The sequence below is a fragment of the Vicugna pacos genome, chromosome X (genome assembly GCF_048564905.1).
Source record: "Vicugna pacos chromosome X, VicPac4, whole genome shotgun sequence".
Lineage (NCBI taxonomy): Eukaryota > Metazoa > Chordata > Mammalia > Artiodactyla > Camelidae > Vicugna > Vicugna pacos.
The window spans coordinates 42,447,713-42,469,070 of record NC_133023.1 but is presented as its reverse complement, the minus strand read 5'-3'; the positions used below and the strand labels follow the sequence as shown (position 1 = coordinate 42,469,070).

General features: G+C 46.7%; 1 protein-coding gene across 6 annotated transcripts in view; it reads left to right on the top strand.

Annotated features, from left to right (window-relative positions):
* Positions 1 to 21,358, top strand: part of IQSEC2 (IQ motif and Sec7 domain ArfGEF 2) — a 76,101-nt gene that overhangs the window by 7,841 nt on the left and 46,902 nt on the right. For 4 of the 6 annotated variants that reach the window (XM_072955569.1, XM_031671103.2, XM_072955570.1 and 1 more), the window contains exon 2: positions 16,783 to 16,812. In XM_072955569.1, the coding sequence (XP_072811670.1) occupies positions 16,783 to 16,812 (30 nt within the window). Of the gene's footprint in view, positions 1 to 16,309; positions 16,363 to 16,449; positions 16,504 to 16,782; positions 16,813 to 21,358 lie in introns of those variants that run through there. The other 2 variants (XM_072955568.1, XM_031671102.2) reach the window with 2 other exon arrangements.

Sequence of the window (21,358 nt, the reverse complement as noted above, 5' to 3'; positions counted from 1 at the left end):
AGAGAATGTATGTTTACTCAGGGATAGGTATTTTTATTATTGATAACTTTGCAAAATTCTGTGCCATTGAAGGGTAGGAGGGAGAGGCCATATGGGAGTTCTCCACATACTGAGACAGAGAGATCACTACAGTGAATATTGTGCACATGCATGAGGCAAGGATTCTGTGCTTAATATTAAACACTTCCTAGCTTCAGGGTGCTCACAGTCAGATGCAGAAGGCAAATGTAATGTGGTGTCCTGTGTGCTATGCTAAATGGGAGCATGGGGGGCCGTGGGTGGCCAAAGGAGGCACGGCTACCCAGATTGTTAGGGAAGGCTTCCTGAAGGAGGTGATGCCTGAGGCTTGGAGGATGCATAGGAGTTAGCTAGGTGACAAAGGATGGCGTGTGGATTGGTGGAAATTGGGAGCAAAAGGGAGGTGAAGACAGAGGAGACTGCATGAGCAAGTGTACAGAGGCATGGAGCCAGCAGGGTATGTGGAGGGGGGAAGGGGAACACTTCTACCAGGTCAGTACAAACTAGAGCACAAACAGGGTGGGCAGGGAGGGTCTGGAGAAGAGTCTGAAGACTTGGCCAGCCCAGATCCCAAGGACACTCGAGTAGCAGGATAAAGAGCTTTATTCTGTTGGGAATTCAGAACCAACATAGAGGTTTAAGTCAAAGGAAGAGGTGTGTATTGTAGAGAATGGGGTGACATGTCAAGAGCCATGTTTTGGAGAGAGCCTGCTAGAGGGCAGTTTGGAAGATAGACTACAGGGCATCCAGTGATGAGGCCAATGTGACAGTCTAGATGAGAGATGATAAGGCCTGAACTTGGGTGGTGGGAATAGACATGATCTACTGGGGGAGAAAGACAGTGACAACATACTGACAAGTGCTGTGACAGAGGAGAGTTTAGCCATTTCTGACCAATAGGGTTTTTTAAAAATTATTATTGAACAATGTGTCAATTTCCGGTGTACAGCAACAAATGGGGTTTTAATAATACCAGCTTAAAAGTCAAGAAACTTCCATCCACAGAGACCCTTAAAAATCATCCTGTGCAAACTCTTCATTTTATAGATGAGAAGACTGAGGCCCAGAGAGAGAAAAGACTTGTACAAGGCCACTCAGTGTGTGAGCAGAAGCGCTGTGATTAGACAGGTCGCTCTAGTATTAATGCCAGTGTTTATAGCATCATTCCTTAAATGTGCTATTTTATGCCTTGAAATCCTGTGAAGATGGCAGGGATCATTATCTTTGTCCCACAGATGAGAAAACGAGACCTCAAGGAGGCTGGGTGATTTGTTGGGGAGGAAGCGATAAAGAGGAGGCATCGCCCAAATAAAGGCTCTCTTGCTTCAGTGGCAGACAGACCCTCTGCTTTGGTTTAGCCCCTCAGAAATCTGATTGGCTAGATTCAGAGCTGGGGCTTATGGTTTCCTTTTCTCCACCTGGGCCCAGCCTTCTTTCTGCCCTAGAGGTCCTCATTTAATGTAACTAAGGCAGCTCAGTGGCAGTTTCTGGCCTGACAGCCAGGCCTGTCATTGCCTTTTTTCTGTTTTCATTGCAGAGGGCAGGCCTGTGTCTGTCATCACTGTGTCCCCATAGCCTTGGGCAGGGTGTCTCCAGCCTGAGTGCCTTTGTTTTGAGGCCCTGTGGTATGATACGTGAAGAATGAGCTTTGGAGATGGACAGATGTTAAGTCTGAATCTAGGCTCTGCCCCAATCCCCTAGATGACCTCAGCTCAGTCATTTCCCCTTCTCTGAGCTTTAGTTTCCTCATCCATAAAATGGGATGACAATGCCCATCTCTCAGGATTGACTAGGCTTATTTGCGTGGCATTCCCTGACAACTTGTAGGTACTCAATAAACAGTTATTTCCGGGGGAAGAAAACTGATGGCGTAATTCATGATCATGCCAAGGCATATGCTCTCATACCTCATTTCATAATCATGATATTACCTGGGATTCTTTAGATTTTATAGGAGATAACTCATCCACATAGCTGGATAACATATGATTACAATAAGCCAACTGAAAGGTTAACAAAACAAAAAACAAAACAAATCAAAAACAGTCATTTCCTTTTCCTTCATGAAATCTCCCATAGACAGTGACTTGAAGAATTCAGTGCTCAGCAAAGGTTTGCTTCCTCTGAAAACTGATATATTTCCTCCTTCCTCATATGAGGCTGTCATGGCTTATTGTGTCTTGCTTTCTGCCTCAGCTACCAGTTAATTTGAAGTACAGCTCTAGCATCGTTGATCTCTTTTTCTGAGTTCTTATTTTCTAGTTCAATTTTTATTCTTTCCTTATCTGTGTTATTGGAGTAAGCCACCTCAAATCCTTTGTGACTCAGGCAGGTATAAATAACTAATGGGGGTAAATAGTTGAATGAATGGAAGGCTAGCGAGGCTGGGCTGTTGATGATGGGGTTTGAAGAGGACCAGAGGGTGGTGCAGGCTGGGGCAGCTGAGAAGGCATCTGTAACAGATGACTGTTACTCTATGATAAGGAGTCAAAGGGCTGGTTAGGAGGAAGCTGGTCCTTTACTAGCCGGTGTTGCTCCTGCTTGAAAAATCAGCATGGATTGGGGAACAAGACCTCACATCACCTAGAGTCATCATCCTCCCCGTTTTGTATGGACTATGTGGGAGACTGAGATCCAAAGAAAGAGGAGAGACTTATTTTTAAAAATTGAATCAAAGCAGTACATATACATAATTTTAAAAAAGCAAATATTACAGAAGGATATATATATAAAAAAAAGCTAATGTCTCCCTGCCCTCCCACTTCCCAGCCCCCAGAGGTGACCACTTTTTCCATTTAGGGTTTCTGATGGTAACTTCATCTCTCTAAATAAATATGCTTCAATGGTTATTTCTTCATTTATCAACTTTAAACATCATCAGCTGACTTCCTCCTTCTATGACAAGTGAGAATTTAGCTTATTTACAACACCTGACTCTTTTTCTCCCCTTCCCAAACTTTAATAGTTATATTACTATTTTGGTTCCTCTGTTACCTTTGTAACTTTATTAAATACTATTTATATTGTAATTTCTTATTCCATCAGCTTTCCACAGTATCTCTTGAGCACTCAGTTTGTAAGACATAGTTATTAGCGTCCTATCCTTCCCTCCATCTCTCCTCCATCTTTCCATCTTCCACTTTCTTCTGTATTCTGTTCTTTTGCATCCAGCAAGGTTGATTACATTTGCATTCTGTTCTGTAACAATATTTAGGTCTTCAGTGCTTTATCTGGACAGATTGATTTTAAAAGTTGACCACCAATACACTGTTTATGTGATTATAACTAGGTCATATTATTCATTGCAGGGCCAAATAGTGTACTATAATTACCCCTCACTTCCCACAGGTTCACTGTCCCAACCTCTGTACTCCCAGGAAAATCTTCCTAGCATCAAGATCAAATGAGTTTTCCTTTCTTATGGTCTATGAGTTGCTCAAAATCATGCTGCTTTTTACTTTGTTTCATATTTGGACCAGAACTTTCCTTCTATCTGTATTCATTTATTTATTCAAACTTACTGTTGTGTGGGGTTCCTTGAAACCACAGGATAATCATAGCACATCTTTGGGGGACAGTTTATTGAAGATTTTTTAGGAGAGGGTTTTTTTTAAACTTCATCAGTACTTTAGGATTTTGATCTTGGTGTTTGTATGAAATTCTGAGGCCTTGATTTAAATCTTCATTGTATTGTGATTTCCTTTTAGGTGTATTGTACTAAGTGAAACTTGTCAAATAAATCTTCCTTTTAAAAACTGCAAAAAAACCCCACTCCTTCATACTGAAATATAATATGCATACAGAAAAACGCTCATATCACAAACAAGTGGCTTGGTCAATTTTTACAAGCCAAACATACCTATGTAACCATCACTTAGCTCAAGGTCTGTTTTTCACTCAGCCTACCTGGTACTCAGTGAGCCCTTTCAATCTGATGCACCTTGTCTCTTCTTACATAATTTCTTTGGTAGTTTCCTCCCCTTCATTTTCTGTTTTCTTTCTGGAATGTCTGTTAGTTGGAGATTGAACTGCCTGGATTGATCCTGTAGGCTGCTTACCTTTTCTGTCGTATCTTCAGTTTTATGGTATATGGATAAGTTAATAAAAAGACTGAGTGAGATGTCTATATATCTGGGCTGGCTTGTCCACTCTCTGGCTTTATTTTAGGTGAGGCACCAGGGAGCTGGTTGTTATAAAGGGTGCCTGAAAATGTCAGAATGAAAAGCACTTTATTCTGGGAGCACCAAAATGCCATTAGGTGCCCTAATTGATCCCAGAGAGTTTAATTCCTTTAGCTAGGAGTCTTCTTACATTTTCCCTAGGGGTGAATGCCAGCAGCTTGTGTTTTAAATCTGGGCGGTGGGAGGGGGCACAGGGGAGGATATCATGTACTTATCTACAGTTTATCCAACCCCCTACCCTGTTTTCAGCCCCTGATCACTCCTGCCCTCCCTTATACCTACCATCTCCAAGTCTGGACTCTCTGGGCCTGTGCTGGCCCGCCTGGCTCCCTCTCCGGCTGCAACCCCCTGAGTGGTGTTGCTGGCTTTCCTTCAACTGTGAACACTCTTCTCTTTGTTTTTTTGCTCCCAGAAATTTGTTGAAATCTCTCACTCACTGATATCACCCTCTCCCATCCACTTCACTGTTGGGATTTCGTACCTAATTGTATTCCTTCACGTTTGTTTTAAGTGGGGTCCTGAGAGTAGGATGGAGGGGGAAGGGGTGAGAAACGTTTCTGCTTGTGAGGTCCAAACTCAGGCTAAATCTGCTTTTCAAAATGGTTGTTTTGCTGTCTCAATCCAGATGGAGAATGGAAATTATTTGTAAACCCCCCAAATACCCTACCCTGTATGGCCTCATTTTGGCACGTGTTGCCTCTGGCTCCAGCCCTGTCATGAGCATTCATGTGGCAGCCTTGCAGGCACCCCTTTTCCTCAACCTCTGCGGTCAAGAGAACCCTCAGCTGAGGAACTAGGTGGGGGTCAGAACCCTGCCCCCGCCCTCGTCCTGCCATGGCCTCCCTCAGCACCTCCCCCCATCCCCCGTGGGGGCCAGCCCCTCCACCTCTCAGGGTGCCTTCTCTGTGACATGAGAGGGTTTGGGTCTGCTGTGAGCTGGGCTTTGGCAGGATTGGGTGGGCGCTTGGAGAACCGCCCAGCCTCCTGTGTTTAGGCAGTGGGAGCAGGTGGGCCAGAGATGGGCCCCAGCGCACAGGAGGGGGCTTTGAGGCTGAGCTGAAGCTTCTGCAACAGCAGGCTGCTCTTGCTGCTCCCCCTTCCGCCCACTCTCTTTCCCATCATGGCTGAACCTCCATCCTTCTGCCTCCAGCAGAGGGAAGCGAGAAGGGAGGGCTGGAGAGCCGGTTCCATTTTCCTTTTCTCTCTCCTTGTCATAGTGCTGAGGTGCTTTGAGCTGCAGTACCTCTGCCTAACCCCTTTTTGGTGCTCCCCCTTCCATCCTTGAGTGATCATCTCTTCCAGAAGCACCCCCTGAATGCTCATGGTCAGGGAGGGGGGCCTAGGGCCGCACTGTGTGGTGGGGGCAGGGGGGCAGATCGGAGCCAGGTGAGGGAGAGAGACCAAGCTCATGGGCTGCTGTGGAAGACGAAGTGCCGTCTAGCTCTGGCATGACAGAAGGAAGCCGCAGCTGTAGCCCTTAAAAGCATTGATTTTGGAATCAGAAAAACCCTAGCCTCACATCTCAGCACCACCATTTATTAGCCGTGTGACTCTAGGTAAATCACGTTGCTACTTGGAGCCTCTGTTTTCCCATCTATACAATGAAAAGAATAACTGCCTTGCACAGCTGTTCGGAAGATAACAGGTCGTGGAGCATTGTAGGTACTTAATAAATAACCACATTATTCTTTTGGGATATTAGAAGGTGAAAGTGCTAAGGACCAAACAAAGCCCGCTTTTGTGACTGAAAGGAGCGGGAGGTTAGGAAGTCAGCATCTGATGTTGTCACTCCTTGGGCCAAGCCCCCCCGCCAGGGGCTCCCCCGCAATTATATGATGAAGTACGCACTCTTGCCCGGAGTCTTTGTTGTAGTCTCTGCCTGTCTTTCTTCTCTTTAAAATAAAAATGTGAAGTGATGGTTGCCTATTTTCTGAAAAAGAAATTTTAAAAACGATAGATGAATACTTCCTTTGAAGTGTGCAGCAGTGTTTATCGTCATCATCATCGTCGTCATCGTCATCCCAGAACTTTTCAAGGAGTAGTGGTAATAAAAGACTATAGGAAAAGGAATCATCAGCAAAAAGATAACTGGCAACCGAAACCACCGTGGCCTTCATTTTGTATCCTCGCCACCATCTTGACCTTCGATGTCATGTGGATCCATTCCTGACAATGGTTACTTTATCCAACAAGGTTTCTGATTTGTCCTGTGGTTCATCTAGTGGTTCATCTCTTTAATTAACCTTTATAAGATTTTCTTGCATGTCACCATTACCTCCTCCACCTGACTGCTATACCCACCTATTTGTCATTTCTAGATCTGATTCTTGGCTCAGCTGGGCCCCTTAGAAAGGAGTCTTCCTCTCCACCTGAATTATCTTTCAAAAGGTCTTTACTTTCGCCTTTCACATCATCATGATTTAGGTGGCAATTGAACTTGGAAGGCATCTTTGCCTCTCCCCTAGTGCTTTTCAACTTCCTGGCTGTCATGAGTAGGTTTTCACACCACTTGTGGTCTAGGAAAGCTCTTATGTGCTCCTTTGGATCACGCCACAGCCCCACTCATCTTTCTAGCCACTCTATTCCCTTCCTGACCCTGCATTCCAGTTATTCTGTACTGTCTAGGATACCCTTGGCAAAGTGGACTTCTTTTTGGTTCCATGCCTATATTCTGGCTATTCTCTTGGCCAGGAGTACATTTTTACCCTGCATGTCTGTTCTAGGCACTTGAAAACAGTGAACAAAACAGACAAAACCTCTGCCCTGTGGAGTTAACATTCTAATGTGTGAACGTAGGGGGCCGGGACAGAAAAGAAACAAATTAAATAAGAAGATACAACATATGTCAAATAGTAGTAAGTGCTATGGGGAAAAATAAAGCTGGACAGGAAGTGGGTGCAGAAGACCCAGTCAACCCCACCGTAGCCAGTGTTTGCACACTCATTATTAAGAAGCCTTTTCCCATTTCAATATTTTCTAATGTTATTATGTATTCTTTGCAACCCTGATCCTTCCAACAACTTTATTAGGTTAGTGCCATTATTATCTTTATTGTATTGGTGAGCAAAGTGTGCCTTAGAGATGTAAATCACCTACTAGGAGGGGCGGAGCTAGGATTCAGACCTAGGCCCATCTGCCCCAAAGCCTGTGCTCATAACCACTAAGCCATTGTGCCCTCAGCAAGCCTCACAACGACTCTCTGAGGTGAGAATGATTATACCCATTTTATAGTTGGGGAAACTGAGGTTCAGAGAGGGGAAGGGACTCATCCATGGTTGCACAGCAAAGAAATGGATTTGCACCCAGATCTTTCCAACACTCAAGGCCAACCAACCCTGAGGCCTGCGGACCTATGGACTTGCCTGCTTCTATACATGTGCGGCCCAGGCCAGGCAAGGTACCAGTCGAGGTTGGCCTTCCCTCTTCTCATCCCATCTGTAGTTCATATATGGAACCTTGAGATGTGTGTGGACCCCCCAGCCCACATCTGAGCCCTGTCTGCTTTCCCTTCCCTTTGGCCACCTGTTGGGCCTAGCAGATGGTCCTGGATAAGAGGACCTCACAATTCATCCAAGTAAGCTCAAGAAATATGGACAGGGAATTCTGGGTCCTGGGTACCTGGAATGCAGCCTAGAAGGGAGGGGGCCAGAGATCCTGATGGGCATATCCCCTTGGCCCCACAGTCTTCACAGAGAGGGGCCTCTAAAGTGTGGTGGCCCGTGTAGGGGCCTCTGTTTCCCAGTACAGCCTATGCTATTGCAGTTTGTCTTAAGCTGGGCTCCATGCTCCTATTTTGGTTTCCTGTGCTCCGTCCTGTTTTGCAGTAGGGGTGAAGGCTGGGCGGGGCTGGTGTTCCGGGGGCCTGGGCCTTCACGGTCTCTGGCCAGTGAAGAACAGAGCCTTCCCAGCAAGTGCTGCTAGAAGTGCAAACAGCCCCTTAGGGGCCCCTTCACAGTATTTTCTTCTTAAGTATCTCAGGATATTTATTTTCATTTCTGAGGAACTTTAAAACGATTATACACTTAATATATTCTTCCATTCGAAAATCTAGAAAAACTTGGAAAAGTAGAAGAGAAAAACATTACCCATAAGTACAACACACAAAGGCAGCTACTCTGAACATTGGCTGTATTTCCCTCGTTCTCTGCATTCTTTTCATACAGTTGAAATGATCCAGCACATACGATTTTTCTTGCTTTGTTCGTTTGAGCATTCCCCCATGTAATTGCATATTATTCAGAAGCCTTATTTTGAGTAGCAGCTGATATACCATAATGTACTTAACCATCCTTTTGATGTAGGGCTTAGACGCTGGGCCCATTTTTTCCCAATGGTTTTAATCATGCTGCAGCAGGCATCTTTGTACATATAGCTTTTACGGAACTTACAGCTTTTAGGGAACTGGCTTTGTATAGGAACAATTGTATTCAGCTTGTTTCCCTTTCTAGATGGTCCCTCTGGCTGGGTCTGATTCATACTTACAGTCGTTCATTTATTCATTCATTCCATCACCACATATTTACTCTGTACCTCTGCGGACATGATCCTGGGAACTGGGGCACAGGCATGATTAAGACGCGGCTCCAGACCGCCAGGAGGTCCTGTCTGTAGGGAGAATCGGGCATGGAGATGGACACTTTTGAAACAGTTTGATCAGGGCTGGGATGGAGCAAGAAAAGGATCCTGTGGGAGAACAGAGGAGGGGCCCCTCATCCAGCTTAGGGACATTAAGATAAGCTTCCTGGAGGAGGTCTTGCCTAAATGAGTCATGGAGGATGAATAAGAATTGGCTGGAATAAGAAGGGGGAACTTCCTGTTAAACACAATGAACTGAATAAACTTATTTATCTCTGCTGCTTCCCCAGTCCCACTGAAATATAAGTAGAGGAATAAAAAAGGTAGAAACTCAAGGTCTGGGATGCTGACCAGAAGTAAATGATTCCACCCAGATGCTTAGGAATGAGAGGTACCTGAAGGGAGAGGAATCTGAAACAGAGAAGGTAGGATGAGGCATGGAACTGAAAACGGAGAATATTGAAAGTCTGTTAAAAGGAGGGAAGGATATAGCTCAGTGGTAGAGCACATGCTTAGCATGCACGAGGTCCTGGGTTCAATCCCCATTACCTCCATTAAAAAAAAAGTCTATGAAGAGATCCTCTTAGCCCCTCCCCAACCCCATTCAGTCAGTGACACCCCCCTGCCCCGCCCCTGCCGGCTCCATCTGCAGATGGAGGTTGATGTTTTGGAGAAATTGAAGTTAAAAGGCTCCAGGGTTGGGGACACCAGGTACAGTGGAGGATGGGGGTGAAACAGGGCTGCAAGCAAAGGGATTTGCATCCTAAACCCATGAGAACCGCAACCTCCTTCCACTTTGCTACTTCCAGGACACCAAAGTCAGAGCACACGAGAGAACAAAGGATTCTTCTCTGGGAAAACTGAAAGGCCCCAGCAAAAGGCCTCCAAAAGATGGCATTTGGGAGTCTTCCAACAAAAGAACAGGCTTTCAGCCCAGTAACTCTGTAGTGAAGCCCAACACCTGGCAAGCACCATCTACACACAGAGCTTCCCATCAGCTTGTTAGTATCATGGCAACTGATCACCAGGGATCACCAGCCAAAGACCCTTAAGATAGGTGTATTTCATTTTTTATAAATTAAACCTCGATATGACTAACTTTAAAAAAGAAAGCCTTAGGTAGCCAGAGATCATCAGATAGTACAAGGCTATTTGAGGAAGACTATCAACCTGTAAGAATGACCCCAAAAGCAAACAAACAAACAAACAAAAAAACTTGGAAGGAACAGAGGTAATGGAGGGAGAAGGAAAAAACCTGAGAAATTAAAGATAGAGCCAAAATAAAGATTTCAGCAGAAGGATTAGAAATGAGAAGGCGAGGAAATACCCTAGCAAGCAGAATGACAAGATGAAGAGATGGACAACCGAAGAGAAAAGATGAGAATGTTGGGGGATCAGTTGAGGGACTCCAACATCCAACAAATGGGAGTTCCAGATATAGAGAATGGAAGAAGCAGTAGGATGGAAAGGATCAAAGACGAAAAACAAGAATGTGTCTCAGAACTGAAGGAATGAAAATCCCACCGGGTAGCCAGCAAAATAATTGATAAAAAGACCCCCACCAACGTATGCCACTGTGCAATAACAGGATACCAGGGAGAAAGAGAGGATCCTAAACACTTGCAGAGAAAGAACATAATATACAAAGGCTCAAGAAAAAGAATGGCATTTGGACTTCTCAACAGCAACACCGGAAGCTAGGAGACAATGGAGAAGTGTTCTCAAAATTCTGAGGGAACATAATTTCCAACCTAGAAGCCTCTACTCAGCTGAATGGTGAATCAAAGGTGAGAGTGTAATAAAGACATTTTTATACACAGGCTATCTGAAGATTTTATGTCCTATGCCTCCTTTCTCAGGAAGCACTGGAGAATGTGCTCCAGCAAAATGTGGACATAAACTCAGAAAAAAGGCTGAGACTATTTACAATAGTGAAGACATGGAAGCGACCTAAATGTCTGTCGACAGATGAATGGATAAAGAAGATGTGGTACACACACACACACACACACACACACACACACACACACACACACACACAGTGGAATACTGCTCAGCCATATAAAAGAATAAAATAATGCCATTTGCTGCAACATGGATGGACCTAGAGATGATCATGCTAAGGGAAGTCAGACAGAGAAAGATAAATATCATATGATACCACTTATATGTGAAATCTAAAAAAATGACACAAATGAACTTATTTCCAAAATAGAAACAGGCTCATAGACATAAAAAACAAACTTATGGTTACCAGGAGGGCAAGGAGGGGAGAGATAAATTGGAAGTTTGGAATTGGCAGACACTAGCTACTATATATAAAATAGATAAACAACAAGGTCCTAGTGTATAGCACAGGGAACTATACTCAATATCCTGTAATAAACCATAATGGAAAATAATATGACAAAGAATATATATATATATGTATAACTGAATCACTATGCTGTACACCAGAAACTAACACAACATTGTAAATCAACTATACTTCAATAAAAAGAAAAAGAAAAAAGGCTGAGGAATCTAGGAAATAGGAAATCTAACACAAAAGAGAGATGAAGGGAATCCCAGAGTGATGGAGAAGGAAGCAGATCTTAGGGCAACCTTGTGCAGGGATGGAGAGCAACCAGTCTGGATGGCAGCAAGGACCAAATCTCGAAGGAAGAGAAAAATCTGATGAATTATGTGATGTGTCAGAACATATTGAGAGGAGAATTGCACTTCTCACAGAGTTTGGGGAGAATCGATCATTTATATGAAGAAAACTAAGCAAGCAAGCAAGCAAGCAAAAAAAAAAAAAAGTCATCAACACCAGGGAAAAGAAACAGTCGTATGGGGAGGGAAATGCAATTATAGCATATGATGTGATTTATTCATTATTAATATTGATGCAATCTTAATGTAAGCCACCAATACTGATTTCACCAAAAGTTTGTGCTGTAACTATAGTGGTAGAACAAGAGGAAGGGATGTGTGCAGCTGCGTAAGAGCTGGGGCCGGAGGTGGTAGTACTGTGTGTAGGAGAGCCCTGTCCTCTCCCTGCACAGTAGGAATTCAGTGCATGATATCCAGAACTGAAAAAATAAATCAAGAAATAGAAGTATGCAGGTGTTCTTTTAAAATGAGGAGGTAAATACCCCAAAAAGCAATTAAAAGACTTGGAAACAGTTTGTCTCTGAGAGTGAGAGGTGAGGAGGGGAGAGTGAGCAATTTGTATTTTTGGTTTTAATCCTTGCGGTACTATGTGACTTGAAAACCTGTATATGTGTATTACGTTGGTAAAAGAAAAAAATTTAAGAATGCACAGGGTGGGAGGGTATAGATCTGTGGTAGAGTGTGGGCTTAACATGCATAAGGTCCTGGGTTCAATCCCCAGTACCTCCATTAAAAATAAATAAGTAAGCCTAATTACCAACCCCTCCAAAAAAAACCCACAAAAAATAAAATAAAATAGTTGCTTAAAGTAAAAAATATATACATTTAAAAAATATTTTTAAAAAGGACACACAAGAAAAAAATTTCAAAACTGGATTAGCAAATATGAGCCTATGCCTTAGAAATATGAAAATGACTGCAAAAAAAATAAAGTGCTGAAAAGGAAAGCTTTTTTAATTTGTCATTGTATTATTTTTATTTTGGCAGGAAGGGAGGTAGTTAGGTTTATTTATTTTTAGAGGAAGTACTGGGGATTGAACCCAGGACCTTGTGCATGCTAAGCATGTGCTCTACCACTGAACTATACTCTCCCCCCAGGAAAGTTTTATTTTTAAGATCCTTTCACAATTTGACTTGTTAAACTATTTCACATATCACTTTAATAAAAATTTTAAATAATTGTAAAAAACATGAAGAGGAGCAAGCATGTTCCAGGTAGCAAATACCAGATGTGCCAAGAAAGTAGATGAGAGGGTGGATTGAGATTTCAAGCTTCGGAGAGTTGGGGTTTGACTGGCACAGAGGTTGGTGGGGAAGTTACCAAGTCTTTGAAAGCAGCAGAACCATATCAACTGATTTACACCTGAGGGATGTTCCTTTAGCAGCCACTGTGGAGGGGGGTTGGCCATTGAAGAGACTTGGAGTTAGACAAGTTGATGTTTGGGAGATGAGGTGCCTGGCTGCCCCAGGGCTGGTTCTCAGCTTTTGTAGAGACTTGATGACCCCTGGGCCAGGGTGCCCACCTCCTTCTCCTCAGGACACTTCTGGGAGGAGCCCTGTGCACAGTTGCTCTTCAGGTCTCCCTGAAAATAAAATATACTTCCATTCGTGTCCTGTCTCCTTTCTGTTGGGCACCTGATTTTGTAGACCTGTTGCTCAAATCCTGGCTTGAAGGCCAGTCTCTCTTTTTCAGGTAGCTTTGCATATCTCGTTCCTAATGCATCTTTTGTTTATTAGTTTAGCTCTCAGAGGACAACCTTGTTTATCTAATTCCAGGTTCTTGGGGGAGAGGCATCTTGTTTCCCCAGGTACTGTCTATAGCTGGCTTGGAGGATCACAAAGAGAGGCAGGAAATCCAGTCAGGAGGCGAGAGCGGAAACCCCAATATGGCAACTCAAAGGCCGCCATTCCTTTCAATTATTCCACCCTGTTGTCCCCACAAGTCCCCCAAAGATTAAAAAACTGTTGGTGTTTTGCCATTTATTCTTTCATCTGTGAGATTGCTTCTTGCACCTGGGAGCAGCAACATTGAAATCCGTGGTTGGATTACATGCCTGAGGTTTTGGTCCAGAAATTATGGTCTCTTTACTCATAGGCTTCAGTCAATTAGTTACTGTTTATTGAACATTACTCTTGAGGATGGGAGTTGGCGTAACCAAGCCATTTGAGAGCCCTCGGGTCCTAAGTGGCCTTCCATTAGGAGAAGGCTATGGGAGTAGCAAGAGGAATCAGTCTCTTCTCCTGACATGGATTGACAAAGGGTGGCCTGGTGCCCTGGGTCTTTGCTTCTTCCTGTAGACAGCTGAACTCAGTTGATAAAAGAGAGAGACTTTGGGATTCTGAAGAAACTAAATATTGTAGGGCTTGAAGATTGGAACTCAACTAGCATAGCTCTCTTGTGTTATAGATGAGGAACCAAGGTCCAGAGAGCAGTGACTTGTCCAAGTCTACACTGCCAGTTGGAGAATGAGCCATAATAGAGCCCAGCATTCTTTCTGCCAGCCTGTGCTACCTCCCAAAAGAATGGCAGCCCAGCTTCACGGAGTAAGAGGTGGATTGACCACTGGGCAGTGCATTAGTCCTGAAGCGATGTAGGATAGCACAGTGTTAATGATGATTGTTCTCTAGACGTTTAAGAATATGTATACTGGGTGGGGGTATAGCTCAGTGGTAGAGTGCAAGCTTAGCATGCAGGAGATCCTGGGTTCAATCCTCAGTACCTCCATTAAAAATAAATGAATAAATAAAAATAAATTAACCTAATTAATTTCCCACCAAGACCCAAAAGAAACTCCCTCAAATTAAAAAAAATTAAAAATATGTATACTAAATACATACAGACCTGCAAACCCCTGATGTGGCATGCATCAGACATGGATGGTCCTATGATGCTAGATACTCTCAAACTAGAGTAAGAGCCAGTCTGCAGTGAGGAGAACTGACTAATTCACTCTGCCTCTTGGCTTGGAGCTCTCGTACTCCCATTAGCTGCCATCTTGAGGACTGTAACATCCCATAGAAGTGCTTTTGGAGCAGAGGTATGTATCTGGTAATCTCACCTGAGAAAGAGCCTGGGAGGAAGGGTCTGGCTTGACCCTGGGGAGCTAGGATAAGGGAGCTCACCTTAACAGTGAGTATGTGCCCAGCACTGAGCTGCTGGTACAGGGGAGTGTGGGAGTAAGAACATGAGCTTTGCGGTTCAAGCCAAGCTCCCCTCCTTGTGTGCTGTGGGGCAAATTATTTCAACTTCTCTGTGTCAGTTTCATCATCTTAAAATTAGATGAGTAATTCCCACTTAAAAAATTTTTTTTTAAATTTTTTTTGTGGGGGAGGAAATTAGGTTTATTTACTTACTGGAGGTACTGGGGATTGAACCCAGGACCTCGTGCATGCTAAGCATGCACTCTACCACTGAGCTATACCCTCCCCCCCAAGTAATTCCCACTTTTGCAGGATCCAAGGAGGTGACATATGAAAAGAGCCCGCCACCATGCCTGGTACAGAGTAGATGCCCAGTGATTGTTCACATGCCAATGGAGATGATTATATACGTGATCTATGCTCTACAGTAGATTGGGGTGGAGGGTGCCAATCTGTGAGCTCCTTGAGCGTTTGTATTCTTGGGTCGGGGCCTGTTACATAGTAGATTGAATGTGCACTGGGGTCTGGGATGGGCTGGGGTGGTGAGGAGGTCAGCCTGGCTGGAGCAGAGGGTTTGTGTTAGGGAGAAAGGCTGAAGGGCTTGGCCTCAATTCTGTCGGCAGTTGGGGAGTCATTGAATTAGGCACCTCCAGTCTGGGATCTGGTACCTGTGAGTAATTGAGCCAGGCCTCAGAGGCAATCTTGTTGCTGCAGAGTGAGATGGAAAGTTTTAATACATGTGAAAAAGTGCTCTGTGGCCCTGGTCCCCTGTCCCTTTAGGGCGCTCCAAAGGCTAAAGGTTGGTCCCACTGTCATTGGCTGAGCAGGCACTGTGCCCAGTCAGAGCCTCACAGCCACCCCACCCTCCAGCCCCCTCCCTTCCCTCTACGTCATTTTACAAGTGAAGAAGCTGAGGCTGAACATCGGGGAGTACCTGCCCTGGGATTATATGGCTAGTAAGTAGCAGAACTGGAAGCACTGGCCTCACACACTGTCTGAGCTCTTGCACCCAGATGCTTGCCTGCCCCACCTGGTGGGTGGGCCCTCCGTTCAATCTTCCAGCAAATGCTCACTCTGAGCCCTGACTCCCCTTCCCACGTGTCCCTCTCGCTTTGCACTCAGCCTAGAGGATCCTCCCCTCACTCAGGTCACTTCTTGGTTCTGCCACCTGAGGACAGAGCCTGTGATGTGTTCATCTATGTCTCCTCCGCAGTCCACCATGGGAGTGGGGGTGGTGGAGGGAGGGCCAAGAAGGAAGAAGACAAAAGGGGTCAGGAAGGCTGCTTCGCACACTCGTTGGATTCTTCCAAGTTCCCTGGTCCTTCTTTCTCCCCTTCCCCACCCCCAACACACCACACACACAGACACACACACACACAGACACACACACACACACACACTTCTTAGGGAGGAGCAGCTGGAGGGGCGTGGTTCCGATTTCACTCCTTTGCTTGGTCCCCCCAAAGCTGTCCCTATTCCATTCTCTTCTCTTGTCCTTCCTTTGGCTCCGTGGGGGCCTCACAATGGAGAAGGCAGACCGATGTAGTAGAAAGGAGCCCAGCAGCTGACTCACCCTCTCAGCCTCATTCTCTTCATCTGGAAAATAAGCAGGTTGGACCAGGCAATTGGCAAAGCCTTTTCTATGTTGTTAATAATACCTGGCATTTGTCTGCTGGGTTCCAAAGGGCTTAATCATCCCAACAGCCCTGGGAGGATTGGCTTTGTGTGACAAGTAGGGAGACTGAGGCTCAGATTCCAAGCGGGGAGGTGACTTGCCCGGGTCACGGGGCTGGTAAGTGGCAGAGCTAGTATCTGGGGCTTGGTCTGTCTGGGTTTAAACCTCGGGCTCTGACCCTGCCCACAGCTGCTGGCTGACTCTCAGCCACTCGGAGAAAGGCTTCACTCCTCACCATGACCTGCTAGGCCCCACATGGTGGGTTCCTGGCATCTGTTCAACCTCACCACCAACCACTCTTCCCTACTGCTCATGCCACTCCAGCCACCCTGTCCTTCTCCCTGTCCCAGCAATGGGCTAGGCCCTCCACCATCGCATGTCCTTTGCACTGGCTCTTCCCTCCTCATGAAATACCCTACCCCCCATTTTCATGATGTCTATTAGGTCTCAGGGCCACTGCATAGGGCATAGAGAGAAGAAAAGTAGAGAGCATATGCTGATGGCTGTTTTTTTTTTTCCTCTCTTTTTCTCTTTCAGATCTGATGGTGAGAATTCCAGAACAGTCAGGTCAGTACCTCCTTTCTTTAGTAGTAGTTGGGAGACGGCGCAGGGACTGGGGTGGGGCCTCTGGTTTGTTACTTCGGGATCCATGGGAGGGGTGGGGGCCAGCTCCAGGGGTTTTGTCCCATTGGTGTTAGGGGTGGGGATGGAGTGGATCGGGAGGGCCAGGGTGAATGTGGCAAGTGTGGGGAGGGGGTTGAAAACCGTTCCTTAGTCTTTTCTGCCCAACTGGCTGAACACTGGAGGGGCTCACGGGAGCTGCCCACAGGTTAAAGCCAACTTGCAGAGAGATTGGCTCTGGACCCGACCTCACCTCCCAAGAGAAGAGGACATGATAGAAGTGGGGCTTCCCTTGTCTGGTGTTTGTGCTCTTCCCTGAACTACTGTAGCCCTGAGTAGTGGGATTTGGATGGACTTTCAAGGTGACACATTCTAGGCATTAGAAATATACATGATGATAACAAGTGCAACTTTTTTTTTGCATGCTTGGTGAAAAAGGCTTACAAGCCTCAGTAAGTTTTCAGGGTGTGATCAATCTGTCATTTGAGGAAGTGAGGGTAAAACTGAGGTAGACACAAGTGCATTTCTCAGGCCTTAACCCATCAGAAGCTTCATGAAAACACAAGTGTCAAGGATAGGGACTATATATGGGAATGATGGTGGGGCTCAGGGTAGGGTCCAGTCAGCCAGCATCCAGGCCAGGGGTGATGGGCTGGGCCTCTGAAATGAGATGGGTCCAGGCAGCAGGGTGATGAGATGGGCACACTCGGTCCCAGACAGGGCTGCGACTGACACATATGACACATGCACGAACAGTAGAATCCACTGAGTGGACCAGTTGGAGGAATGATCCCTTTCTATGGGGCTCTGGCAGCCCCTCCCCAGGGTTCCCGGCTCAGTGAACAGAGCACAGGTTGAATTTCAGCCCCGACTCATGCCCTTTTGGCTGTGAACCCTTGTGCAAGGCACAGCTTGCCTGGCCATATGCAGCAGCCCAAGTCCTGGCATCCAGGCCGTAGATATGGGAGGAGGGCAGAGGATCCCAGCACACAGACGGAGGTGCGTCATGAGACATGCTGTGTCCTAGCATCCCAGGCAGTGGGTATGGGATGAGCCCGCTGTCCCAGTGGGCAGCCAAGGAATATGGTCTGGGCATAGCCTGTTCTAGCATTTGGGAAGGCACTAGTCTAGCAAAGGACACCAATCCTGATTCCCCACTGTGGGTTTGGAGAGAGGTAACTTGGGTTGACTCCAGAGCACAGGCCCCCAGGCACCCCCTGTGAATTTGCCTGCTTCTTGTCAAGGAACCCAACTGAAGGCGTCTCTAGCTCTTCCCAGCAGGTGAGTGCCTAGGACATATAGCTCAGGGTGTTTCATAATGATCATAATCATAAATCACATGATGACATACGTTGGGCCTTTACAACTCACAGAAGTTGTCAGGGCCTTTCTTTTGTTTGATCCTCCCAGTGACATGGTAGGCGGAACATGGCCTGGCCTTATCATCATCATTTTACAGTTGAGGAAACTGAGGCTCGGGCTGGTTATGCATTTTGCCTACAGCCCCACCCCTAATTTATGGTGGAGCCAGGATTCAAATCCAGGTCTGCCTGGCACCAAGCCCAGAGCCCTGCCCACGCCATCCCTGCAGAAGCCCTTGACAGCCTTGCAGTTAATAATAGTCCCCCTCAACCTCATCCTAATATTAGTAATCATAGCAGTTATCATTTGCTCCTCACACATGAAGAACTCTGAACGTGATCTTCTTTAATGCTCACAACAGCTCAGTTAGACATGGATTGGGATCCCTGATTTACAGATAAGGAAGATGGGGCTCCCCAGAGGGTCAGTCCCTTGCCCAGGGAAAGAAAAGCAATGGGGGCAGGGTGGCATCACTCTGACTCATACCCTGGGCTGTCTGCTTTCAAAGCCGGCATTTGTTTTACAAAGATGTACTTCCCGACATTCATCCTGGACCCACAGTGAAGGAGACAACAGTGACCTTAAGGACTCAGCAGTTGGGGAAGCAAGGGTCACCCTTGGGCTGCACAAGGGACCTAAAACAGCACTTGTGGGGAAAGATCTTGCAAACACAGCAGGAAGATCCTTTAACTTGGAACCAGGGCTGGGTGGGGTCATCTGAGGATGCTCTCAGACCCACATGTAAATTCTTGAGCTGACTTCAGTGAGGGGTCAGGAAGAGGTTCCTGGTAAAGACGGTGTCTGAGCTGGACTGTGGAGGACTGACACGCAGACTTTGCATAAGGAGGGCATCCCTGGAAATAGAACCAGCAGGCACTGGAAGTGAGGAGGGGCTGGGGGGGGGGCAATTGGTTGGGCTAAAACAGATCTGGGCAGGAAAGGAGCAAATGTCAAAGTTCAGAACGCTGGTCTTGTGGGGGCTGAGTCACAGACACCTGTCATCAGTGGGTGCCTGGGGAGGCTGGAGGAGAGAGGGTGGGCTTGGCAGCATAGAAGGGGCAGCAACTGGATCTGGGCAAAGAATTCCACTTATGGCTAAGTGGCTTTGACTGTGAACAGATCTGTTTGCCCCCTGGGGCCCCAGGGTCCTCATCTAATATACATTGTATGTGTGGAGAAGAAAGATTAGGAGGATGGAAGAAACACCAAGGAGGGGAGCTGGGCCTCAGCTGTTGTGGAAACAGGGAGGATTGAGCAGGATTGGTGGATTGAAAACCACCCGTGGCAGGGCCGAGGCATGAGGGCTTCCAGGTACGGGTGCCAGAAGAACTGTGGAGTCTAATTAGAGATGAACAGCTGGTGTTGGGAGAGGGCTGTGGGCAGAGGAAGGTGCCAGGACTTCCTGTAGGTCCATGAGAAGTTGTCAGACCTACAGGCACCTTAAAGCCAGGTCCAGAAACAGACTAGCGATGACTCAAGGTCACAAAGCTAGCTCTCAGCAGAGCCTGCTTCCTAGCTGTGTGTTCTTTGCCGAGTCACTTAGCTTCTCTGATCCTTAGTTTCCTCCTCGGTGAAATGGGGACAAGAATTCTGACTTTTCTAGGTTGGTGAGAGAACTTAAAGCAATGCTCAGTGTAAAATAGTGGCTCAACATATTATAGTGTCCTCTGCCCTCCCCTAACCCAATCCATCGTCATATACATGAGAGTCAAGCTCAAGAAATGTGGAGAGGCGTAGAACTTGAAACCAAAGGGGCTGGAGGGGCTGATACCTCTGCCAGCAGATGAGGAGGGAGCCCAGGCCCAGAGGCACTGTCGCTGCAGTGAGGGTCAGGCTGGAACTCAGTGTGGGGTGGGGGGGCTGGGGACCAGGCTGAGGTTGCTAGGCACGCAAGGATAAGAGCCGGAGGAGGTGGCCTGTTGCTAGGGAAGGAGGGAGGGGGTGGGGGAGGCTGCTGACACCCGCAGAGCCAGGGACGTCCCCATGGCAACGGGAGCCGCTGCTGTCGGGAGAAGTGGAGGAGGAGCCAGCACTGGCTCTGTTCCCAGAGGAGGCCTCCCACTCCGGGCCTCAGTGCCCCCATCTGTCCAACGGGAGTTTGGGTTAGATAATCTCTGAGCATCTTCCTTGTTTTGACCTCCTGGCAATCTGGGGTGCCTGAGATCTCACAGACCTTCTGTGGCTCCCCTGTCTGCATGTCCAAGACACCGCCAGTCCCCAGAGCTGCCCTAGCTGCGTCTGACTCCTCTGCCTGCCTCCTGTTCAGTGCAGCCCTGGTTCCCCGCCCTGCCCAGCCCAGTTCCCACCACTTTCTTTGCCTGGAGCCTTGTCACTTACTGCCTGCTGAATGCTCCCTGGGTCTGGGTTGAGGGGGGCCAACTCCAGTCCTGCCCACTCTGGGAAGCCTTTCCTGTCTGCCCTAGTCCTCCCAGACTGCTTCCTCCTTCCTGGCCCCATCAGTCGGAGCCCCTCCTGCTCGCCTCGGTAACCACTTCTGCAACACATCAAGTTGCTTCTGAGACCTGGACTTCACACAGGACCCTTGATGGGCACAGATCTTTACAATAAATCTAAGGTGTCATATTGCGAATCTCCATTTTACACATAAGCCAGTGCTCTGAGATTTTATGTGGCTTGTCTGGGCTCCCCCCAGGTCCTAAGCAGTAGAGCTAGGCTTGGAACTCAGCTCTGTGTAATTGCCGCTACCCCGGGCCTGAGATGAGGTATGATTTATCAGCGCTTACTGGATGAGAGCTAAAGCCCGTATATGCCAGCCACCATGTATTCTCTCATTTCATCTTCACAATAATCCTATAGGATATATATTCTAGTCACTTTACAGGGGAGGAAAGTGAGGCTTAGAGAGTTAAGGTAATTTACCTCCCAATAGAACTAGGATAGGAATTCAGACCACCAAGCTATACCCGGTTGTATTCCAGAAGCACGTACAGAGCATTCCCTCTGTACCCGGCCTGTGTTGGGTGATCCATGGGGGGATGGAAGCGGGCTTACAGACACAGATGAGCCAGCTCTGGCAAGCCCAATTGGGAATGTGTTGATGAGGAGAAGCCAGTTGTAAGGACAAGAGGCTGGAGCGGGGAGAACTGGAATCTTGACAGTGGGATGGAGG